General features: G+C 37.7%; 1 protein-coding gene across 1 annotated transcript in view; it reads left to right on the plus strand.

The window, feature by feature from the left end:
* The window catches only part of LOC107092817 (centrosomal protein of 112 kDa-like), a gene marked incomplete at its 5' end in the record, with an annotated part of 37,560 nt that extends 28,265 nt beyond the window's left edge, over positions 1-9,295 (plus strand). The window contains 3 exons of the mRNA XM_015387475.1: positions 2,060-2,161; positions 7,365-7,429; positions 9,020-9,295. Coding sequence (XP_015242961.1) covers positions 2,060-2,161; positions 7,365-7,429; positions 9,020-9,023 — 171 coding nt within the window. The remainder of the gene's footprint in view (positions 1-2,059; positions 2,162-7,364; positions 7,430-9,019) is intronic.
* Positions 9,296-11,139: the final 1,844 nt, after the last annotated feature.

Below are 11,139 nucleotides of genomic sequence, written 5' to 3' on the forward strand. Positions count from 1 at the left end.
GAGAAATTGGCAAAGTTGTGCCAGACTAATCTGCTGCACACTGTGCCGAGACAAAGTGAGCTGCCTCATGTAGGGATCATTTATACCAAGGGTTGCTTTGAAGTGCTTCCCCAATCCCTTTCATTGTGCCCAGGAAGATTAATTAGCCAAAGCCAGAACAATCAGTTAAATCCACAACAGGAAGATTATTTTAGGGGAGCAGATCTATTTTATTTTTTTAAACCCTCCCCCCATCACTTTATTCATGCTCTCCTCACTTGAAAGAGCAGATTGGGCTTCGGCTGGACTCTGGCTTTGCCACACACAGACTCTCTCCCTGGTTGCACCTTAAAATATGTGGATGAAAACTGTCCCCCCCCCCTTACTTTTAATGCTTTGAGCTGTGTTAAAGCGCTCATCGAGCTCTGAATTAATTGATTCAGACACTCTTTAGAATGCTATAAACTCCTTTTACAGTACCGTAAAAAGCTCAGTTTGTGCATGCATGTCTGCAGCGTGTATACCAGCGCTTCCATTCATGTGTGTTTGTGGGTAAGAAGTGGGGGTTGCACTAACCAAACCCTTTTCAACTTCTATAATCAGACTCTGGTTTGGCAGAGTGTAATTTAGCCCCAGACAGACTTCCTCCAGTCCTCCCCAGTGGAGATAGCTCTCTGGCTATGAGCTGCCGCTGCTTTTCATGTCATCCGTCCTCTTCCAAACCCTCGTCAATGCTTTGTACGTCAGATTCAGTGGCCAACAACCGCTGGGTGGGGGGGGTTGTCGTATAGAGCTGGGTATGCCAACCCTGCTGGACCCCCTGTAGGGATGTGAAGGAGCTGTGAAAAGCAAGAAAACTAAGAATAAAGAGGGGAAACCCTCAGTGCGTGTGCGTGACCCTCCACCAAGTCAGCTGCTGCTTGGCTTGCAGCACCTTGGAGTCAAAGGCAGGCAGAAACACTTACTCAGCAGGAACACTGTCAGATTAATGATTTACAGGTCCTAAAGACGTAGAATATCATCAAAAGTTCATCTGATGCAGGATCTCAGTTCAAAGACTGGGACTCATATACTCATACATGTAATTGGTTTATTTTTTGTTCTATTTAATTCATAATGGCTTACAGTAAAGAGAGTCTGCATAACTAATTTTCTAAACTTTTGAACAATCATTACAAAGTCCATTTTAAAAACAGTAATGTTAGGCAGACATGTTGGTCTCCAAAGTCACATAAAATATATTCTTCTGCAGACAGTTCATAGAATGGTAAAGGAGCTGTTTGTTCAGAGCGGTTTTACCCGCATATTAAGGGAAAGTTTAGTGGAAGGAAACACTTAAAATGAATGCAGAAGAATTTTGAAGCAACATATGTGCTTTACCCTTAGCTTAAAGAGCTAAATCACACACAGACACGACATTACACGATTTACACCAGTTCAGCTTCTGCTAATTGTTGTCCAGAGAAAATGTCAGACATCTCTGTTAGGACCTAAGGAGAATATTGTCTGAGATGTTGCTCAAGGGTAAAATATTCATTTTTTGTTTGTTGAAAGTAGATTTTTACAATGTATTTGTGAAATAAGAGTGGAGAGGCACACAATCATAATAATGTGGGCTCCTCAACACATTCCATGCACCTAACAGGTCTGACGCAGCAGTTCATGCAGAAGGAGCTGCGAATAACTTTGAAGTATGTTTATTGAATTGTAATAGTACATACTTTTAAAAAAGGCTGACAGGTTAAATAAAATCTCCCCTTCTTATTGATTTTTAAATTCAATTCTGATTTTCAGAGGAAGAAGTTTTAGTGAGCTGTAAGCCCTAATTATTAAGGAGCTGTTGCTAAAGAAGCCGTTTGTTCACAGAGTGACTTTAAAATGCTTTAAATATATCACTCTGCTTGTAAGAGTTAAATAAGTTCAAATTTTAAAGTTGATTTAGTGAAATCAATTTCATTTTTTAGGGATCCTCTGATTTTGATCGTTGCACCTTTCTCTCATTTACATTAGCATCTTTTTTTGTTTGCTATTCTGGAATGTTTCTGCACATTTTTATTAAAAAGGGATTTTTCCTTCCCAGGTGACGAAGGTGCATCAGGAGTACGAGGAGAAGATCAAAGGTCTGATGCCAGCAGATCTCAGGCAGGAGCTGGAAGACACCATCACCTACCTGAAAGCTCAGGTGAGAAATTATTTGGTGAAAATAAATAAAATTCTGCATAATTCTGCTGAATCTTATGTCAATATTTTCATGCATTGCATCACAGCTTCTGGCAACAATCCTTTGGCGGTGGTCCATTGCTGTACATTTGAAAGTGTTTTTTTCTGTTTATTCTGTTTTTTTATAGAAGCTCAGCCTCTAAATGCCTCAGGGCTGTTTTTTTAGAAGCCTTTTTCCCTAAATATTATCACTGGTTGACAAGTCTGGATTTCTCTTTTTATACGTGACCACAGAATCACTGGCTGTACAGAACATGTTAATATTGATACAGCGCCTTGCAAAAGTATTTGTTCTTCTTGAACTTTTTGACCTTTTGCAACGTTTAGGCTTCAAACATAAAGATATAAAATTCTACTTTTTGTGAAGAATCAACAACAAATGAGACGCAATCATAGGTGAAACATTTATTGGAAATTTTAAACTTTTTAAAAAATATATAAAAACTGAAGCCCAGGGTGTGCAAAATGAATTGCCCCCTTTACTTTCAGTGCAGCAAACTCTCTCCAAAAGTTCAGTGAGGATGATAAATGGAATCCAACTGTGTGTAATCAAGTAAATGCACACCAGGCAGGTCTCAGCTGCTGTTGTAGAGATGTTTAAACCTGGATTTGGATCCAAAAAGATTTGCCAAGCTTTAAACATCCCAATGAGCACCGTGCAAATGATAGTATTTAAATGGAAGGAGTATCAGACCACAGCGAATCTAGGAAGACCCGACCGTCCCTCTTAAAGTTCAGCTGAAACAAGGAGAAGACTTTTTTTTTATTGTGTTGAAACTGTTTCTATTGCACTTATGGAAACCACTTTGGTTCAGCAGATGCTGTTGTAAAGCACTATATAAATAAAGATTGATTGATTGATTGATTGATTGATTGATTGATTGATTGATTGATTGATTGATTGATTGATTGATTGATTGATTGATTGATTGATTGNATTGATTGATTGATTGATTGATTGATTGATTGATTGATTGATTGATTGATTGATTGATTGATTGATTGATTGATTGATTGATTGATTGATCAGATATGCAGCCAAGAGGTCCATGTTCACTCTCGGTGAACTGCAGAGATCTATAGCTGGGGTGGGACACTCTGTACATAGGACAACAATCAGTCGTTTACTGCACAGACCTGACCTTTATGGGAGAAAGCCGTTTCTGAAAGATATCCATTAAAAGTCTTATTTAAAGTTTGCTACAAGCCACCTGGGAAACACAGCAAACATGTGAGAGACGGTTATGTTTTGTGTAAAAGCAACACAGCTCATCACCCTGAACACACCATCCCTACTGTCAAACATGGTGGTGGCAGCATCATGGTTCGGGCCTGTTTTTCTTCAGCATGGACAGGGAAGATGGTTAAAATTAATGGGAAGATGGATGGAGACAAATACAGGAGCATTCTGGAAGAAAAGAGTCTGCAAAAGACCTGAGACTGAGACAGAGATTTATCTTTCAACAAAACAGTGATCCTAAACATGAAGCAAGATCTACAATGGAATGGTTCACAAATAAACATATCCAGGTGTTAGAATGACCAAGTCAAAGTCCAGACCTGACCAGAATCTGTGGAAAGAACTGAAAACTGCTCTTTACAAACGCTCTCCATCCAACCTTACTGAGCTAAAAACTTTCTGTCTCTTGTTGTGCTCAACTAATAGACATACCCCAGGTGGCCTGCAGCTTTAATTGCAGCAAAAGCTTCTCTACAAAGTAATAACTGAAGGAGGGTGAATCATTTTGCACAATGATTTGTCTTTTTTTTTATTTGTTAAAAAAGTTGGAAATTATCCAATAAATTGAATTCCACTTCATGATTGTGTCCCAGTTGTTGAAGCCTGAAATGTGGCAAAAGGTCAAAGTTCAAAGGGGATGGACGCTTTTGCAAGGCATTGTAAAGCAGCGTTTCAGAAAGCAGACAAAATCTAAAAAACATCAAGAATAAAACCGCATTAACTTGTTGAAAATTCCGCCTGCATGAGAAAGTTATCTAATTACATATGACTTAACAGCACATGCAGCTGCACTGCATGCAACCATTTTCTTCTGATTGTCTTCTAAAAATGTGAGCAATCGTGATCAAATCTGAATCATCTGATAAACAAAATTCGATCTTTAATTCCAAAGACTATTTTTCATTCATTTTGTACCTAATGATCAGTTAAAACAACCTAAAGCTTGTTTTTTATATTAAAAAAAAAGGCTATTTTAAATATGTTAACAAATAAAGTCTTCTGTAAACTAAGAAAACTGTCAAAGTCTCTAGATTATTACACATCAAAATATGGTTTTCTGAATTTATAACAGTCTATAAAGTAATTGGACCATATGACATCAATCAAAGTGATCTTACTGACCTATTATCAGATTTCCAAGGTGTTCAGTTCTGAAATGTAGTGAAATCAGTCCATCTTACTGCAGGTAGCCGTTCACTGTGCCTCCTCTGTCCGTCGTCCCCTCACCACCATCACTTACTGCTGATTGAAGTTCTGTCCTGTCAAAGGTCTGCTCCTGATGTTTGAAATATATTAAGATAATCTGTTTTTACATTGGAGCCAAAATTGATCATTGTTATTCAAAGAACCCGGGGAGGCCATTAGCAAATGCACTGAACATAATAATCTACCTCGCTCATAGTAGTTAAATCTCTGCTTCAGTGGAGGACAGCTTTGGTCTGAGATCATTTATTCTGCTTCTGTATGTGCAGTTAATCAGAGCGAGGGATCAGATCCTTTCACACATTTATCTTGTTGTAAACAGTTTTGTTTTTGACAGCCATCTTAGATGTAGTCTTAGTCTTCAGGACGAAAACTATCACTAGTTTTAATTGCATTTTCGTCATTACGATATGTGATAGTTTTAGTAGGTTTTGTGTTGCAAAAACAACCAGATTCTTTACCAGACTGACAGCTCTAGCATAGATAGTACAATAGCTGGGTATAGAATGCTGCCGTGCAGTTCATCATTGCTGTTGGGCAGAAAACTTTGATTTATAGAATTCAAATAAACTTTTTATGAATTAATGACCCACTTTATACAAAAGTGTCTCACAAAAGCTGTGAAAACAGCAGATCTACTTCAACACATCATATTTGTTAATATAGCAGACAGACAAGCTAATAAAATGTACAATAAAGGAATGGTTTTAGACATAAAAGGTTTCCATCCCAAAGCAAACACTTCCTGATCTACTATGAATTATGCATTACACATAGGTCAATAAAATCTTCGTTGCTCCAAGAAACAAAGAACAAAAACACTCTTCTTTCTACTTTGGCAATTTTGGCTTTATTTCTTCAATTTACCCCTTGGTTACCAAGAGATTTATATTCGTAGGGTTTTGATATAATAAAAAAAAAATACAGAGAGAACCTACATAATTGCTTTGTAATTCTATGGCAATCCAGACCTAAATTGAATGAATATGTTAACTAATATGTTGACATATTTAAAGGAAACAGAGAAAATGTTTTAATGACAATACAAGGAAACATTTACATCATATTTAAATAGATAGAAACGAGAACAATGAGAGAGAAATATTCAAAGATCTATGTACCTTTTTACCTGACTCTTTCTCCAAAAATGAACAGAATGCAATTAAATATTATTTTTGGATATAATTAAGGGATTCCTTTTGGTAGAAATGAAAGAATGTTTAGCATCATCTCTTGTGAGCTGGAAGAAATAAAATCTTGATAGTTGGACAGAAGAATTTTTTACACTTGGCAGAGGATGATCAGCCACATATAGGTAGTTTGTTAAGTAGGAAGAGCAGGAATTTCTGCACAAGCACAGCTGGAAGAACAGTTTGTCAGAGTTCAGCGTGCAGTACAGATCTTCTGTCAGAAACCTGGAATGTTCTGGATTATTTCAGGTCCATGATCCATCTGTGGTCAGGCAGAATCTGCACGTCGCAGCAGATTACAACACAATGATGCATTTTAATTGTCTCACAACTACCCGCTATTTTTTATTTACTCTCGTCTGGTTGACTAAAACTCACACCCATAACTCTCAAGTTTTTCGTCAACAAAGGTCCATGTTTAGCTCGTCAGTTTTCATTATCGTCATGAAAAAAAAGGATCCTCAACGAAATAATTTTATCATCCTCATCGTTGATGAAAACAGCACTGGTTCCAACTTAATCTAAATGAGTCTGTTTTTAATCATTTTGATGTAAATCTGTTTCTTTGAAGCATTATTTTTTCCAGTTTTGACGAGGAGCTGTGACTCTATAGTTACCTTGTTTGATCAGGGCTCTGACACGTTTTACATGGATAGTTAAACCTAAGGACCTCTTCTCAGTGTTTACTCTGTGAATAATTTAGCTAATAAGAGCTTCCAGGCTAAAAAGGTTTCATGTTATACCCGCTCCTTGTTTGAATCTATTTCAAAGATCCCTTTTCAGCACAAAAACGAAAGTGCTGTGATCAGAAATGTTTATAAAGTGTAATCCATGACCAGAGCTGCCTCTCATATCATACACAGCATTTTGAGTTAATACACACTAATGTGTTGTTTTGGAGTAGAGAAGGGGGGAAAAAAGCAGGTATGTAGAGTTTCTGTGTCTCAGGAGGATTGCAACCACATCTTGGGAGAGTTTTGCATATATTTAAAATGAAACACTAGAATTCAAGCTGAGGTCTCCCCCACTAAAGGAATGCACCCTCGCCTCCAGTACGCACGTCCCAGAACAATACAGATTCTTCTGGAGCTGTGATTATTCTGCCAGGCGCTGGATGCCAAGTAAATGTAGATGGGGGTTTATTTTCACTTCAGACTAAAGCTGCACTTCATAAATAAACTTACAATTTGTAGCCAAACAAAAGAGCAGTGCTGCCTCCTCTCACAGTGGCCAAACTCTCTGCTAACCCAGGCCCATAATGTGCCCTGTGGTCCCAGTGTGCTTTAACCCTGCTGCCCTGATCTCCTGACCCCTCGGCCCCTGCTGTCTTGACCCCTGGACTTAACAAGCAGCCTTTTCTTCCACTCTCCCTATTCAGCTACCCAACACCAGCAAAAAGCACATCTAGCTTGACCAATCCAGCCTTCTCTGCCTCAAACCAGTCTCCTGCTTCCTTCTCTCTGTATACACCAGCAGCCCATCTTCAGGTGGGCTGCACCATGTTTTACATCTCGCGTCTGTCTTTGCTGTAGGTCGGCTTCCTCCAGAAGACGGCCTCTTTGCTACAGGAAGACCTGGATGCCTGTCGCAACAGGAGGTACAGAATGCAGAATCCTGTTTATTTACTCTGGAGATGCAGCTTTCCATAAAGATTTGTAGCTATTTTAAACTTTTCTGATATTTGCTGCCAATGAATGTGATAAAGAGCTAATAAGACCTAAATATAAAAAGAGATACCAGGACTTCTCTACAGTTATTATTTTTGATCAGCCATTAACTACAGCAATCCACAGTTTTTTTTAAGGCCGATACCGATTATCTGCATCAGTTAAACTGATCCCTGATATGTGCCAATTGTTTGGGACCGATTCTTTAAACCAATATCTCATGGTATGTTGCTGTAATATGACCTTTACATGTCAAAATGAAACAGTTAGCATCTTTTGTTATTGTTGTTGCTCAATTACAAGTATCAGATTAGAAAAGTTTATAGTTCAAGTTACTAAATTTCGTTTTTTTTACTTTTTCAAAAAAAGTAGAAATGCACTAAATGCATTTTTTTTTTTTTTATGAGTTATGATGTTGTGAATGTTTTCCCCACTCGACTGATTAGCTGTTTCCACCGCCACTGACATCTGAAATGCTGCATTAGAAACACATTTCTCTCTCAGCATCTCCAGGTGGCATAAACCATCACTAAGACTTGCTACCATGATAAAATAAATACGAATTACCCAATTGCAAAATAATTATTAAAAGCTCTGTGTTCTGCGCTACAATGATGACATTATGCTTTGCTTGGCCTTGTTTATTCGCTCAAATTGGTGGAAACATTCTTTTTTTTTATAATACATTTGATTTAACAGCGCCTTTCTGGACACTCAAGGTCACTTTACAAAAAATAAAAATAAAAATGAAAATACAAATACAGGAACATAAAAACAGTTATGGATAGGGACAAGAGCAGTTTATTAAAAAATAAGCAAAATGGAACAGATGGGTTTTGTGTCTGGCTTTTACTACTTTTAAAAAGTTTGCTCAATATTTGGATCATATTTGGATGGAAACATGGCTAACCATAAAATATCGAACACTATTCTTAATTCAAACAAAAACAGCAGTTATTAATAAATCAAAGAAAACATTAACAATGGATATCAAATGCAGGGGGAAACATTGCTTCGACACATGATCGGTTGATTTTGTTACAAAAAAAAACAAACGCTTTTATCGGCCTAAAAGTATCGGCTGGCCGATGTATCAGAGTATGTTGTAAAGTGACTCTTTTAGATTAGACTCTGAGGAATTTTCGCACCCCCACATCACAATTCTTTCGCCAATGTGCTCAGGCCAATGTAGAAACAATCCTTTTGGTCTACGGTAATCTGACTACAGAATAAGTGGCAGCAAACTGCAAATGTGCCTTTTTAGTCAGCAGTATCACTGTAAAAGAGGCTTATAACCAATTCCTACTTTCTGAATTTATTTTCCTGCTCTTTTGTCTGAGCCTGTGCCATAAATAATAAATAAATTCTATTGATGTTTGTGCTTCTAATGAGGTAAATTGAGGATTACTGTTTATTTCTGTTTAGTTGGGTATTTTAAAGCAATGCACTTGTAAAGGTAAACATCTGTCTGCATCTGTTTGTGAATAATAATATTTTCTTTTTTGATGTTCTTTTCACAGGTAACGGTATAAATGAAGACATTCTGGGAGAAGAAGGATGATATTTTCCAGTAAAAGTGAGCATTGTAGTTCCCTCTCATTAACACTCCACTGGGCCAGTCATCTTTACGTTTAATGCCCTGCTTTACCCTCGTGGCATATAAAATATTTATTCTAGTTGTTTTTATTCTTGTTTCAGTGTAACATTTTTATTGTCCAGCTAAAGTGTTCGTTTATTCGTTTTTTTTGTGAACTGCTGGATGTTATTTTATTTTTTTTATAAAATCATTTGTAATAAAAACACTTTGCATCATTTTTGGTCATACTTTTTTTTTCCCTCCTCATTCTTCGCTTGTTTTTTCATCATCTTTAATCGATTTCTTTAATCTGAGGAAGTCGTGCTGTTCCCTCTGACCACAGAGTGTGTGTTAACCAAGATTAGGCTGTAACAAGAGTCAAAGACCTTGAATTCCCATCGCCCCCCATAATTATTTTACATCGGGTCTGTGTCCAGACCCTCGTTTGGAGTGCAGAGAGCAGCCAGGGGTTTGCGGTCGGCTCGGATAACGCGTGCTGTGACTAGATTGCTTAGACCTCAGGTTGAGGGTGAAGCCACAGGCCTTGATGTTTCCGTTTCAGCCAACATTTCGTGTTTTATCCTCTGTCCCACTTAAGGATTCACATATCAAACCAAAGTCCTCCCACTTTTTTTATTATAAGTCAGAAAATACGATAGAGGATTATGATGATCTCCTGTCAGTTTGTGTATTCGATAGATGCTGCAGCTTGAATGCTGATCATTTTCAAAGCCTCCTGGTATTTTTTTTCCCTCCCTTGAATAAAATTTAAAGCTGTTATTACATTCCTGAATCAGTTTTGATTTCAGAGGCCTCCACACTTATTTGCATTGGAATTGCTTTCTTTTTGCGCCCACACTTCACGTGTATCCATTGTCCGTGACCTGCTTTGCCGTCTCCAAAGCAAACATGTTTCCCCTCTCCGTGTTTATTTGATGTGCTGATTTTTGCTGCCAATGCAGAGAGGAGAAGAAGAACAGAGAGAGGTCTGTCGGACCAACATCTGAGAAGCTGAAGTTTAGTCATTCAGGACCAAAGCCTTTGTTGACGCTGTTGTTCCGGCAGAAGGTGCAGAGGAGTCATTACTATTGCAATGTTACATCTAAGCTGCTTGCTCATTTATAAACATCTAAAGACATGCATGCGATGTTTTTTATAAATATGTACCGGCTCCGTGGCTTTGCTGCACATAAAGGCCTCTGTCTCAATAGAACCAGTTTTTTTTTTTTTAACAAGTTGTAAGATCAGAGCAGGTTCTGCTGTCGACTTTATCTGTAGAAGCTTGGAGGTGCAACATCTCTACTCCTTTCTTTGCAATATTATCCAAACCTTCTTTCTTCTTGTGCTTCAACCATCTTTGTCTTTTGACGTTTGTTTTTACTATTAACTAGAGACTGAAACTGCAAACATGACTTCCTTCCGCTATATTCTATCTACTCTGGCCAGCTTTCCTGTTCCGGTGGAAGAAAAGCATCCCCTGGCATTATGCTTCCACCACCATGTTTCACCACAGGGATTATGTATTCATGAACATCCAGTCTAAACTCTTAACAGGTTGTCTTCAAGGGTTCTCCTGTGCTTAGCTCCATCCATCCTCCCATGGTCTGAGAAGCTTCCCTGTCTCTTACTTAAGGAAAGTGTTCCCACTGCATGATGCTGTGTGTTGTTCTCCAAATCTAAAAGCATGATGCTGAAATATGCCTTTTTCAAGGCAAGTCATCATTTATGAGGTTATTCTGCGCAGTCTTGGTACTGTGCTTCCATTTATTAACTAGATTAGCATTATTTATCCTTTAATAACAAAGGCTTCAAGATCTCCTAGAATGATTTTTAAAAAATATTTGAAGCTTTTGTTGAACTGACAGTTAAGATATTTTCTAAAAGGCATCAAGAAATAAATAAATTCAGGTCATCATTTAGGATCATCTGTGCTAGAAGTTCCACATCTCAATTCTAAAATTTCCCCAAATTATGTTTTCCTTGCTCAGTGAATTATTTAATTCAATTAAATGTGAAAAATAAATAATTAAACCAAAAGAGAAACTAATTATTTATTTTTCAAAA

This window comes from Cyprinodon variegatus, unplaced genomic scaffold (genome assembly GCF_000732505.1).
Source record: "Cyprinodon variegatus isolate N-32 unplaced genomic scaffold, C_variegatus-1.0 Scaffold396, whole genome shotgun sequence".
NCBI classification, from domain to species: Eukaryota; Metazoa; Chordata; class Actinopteri; order Cyprinodontiformes; family Cyprinodontidae; genus Cyprinodon; species Cyprinodon variegatus.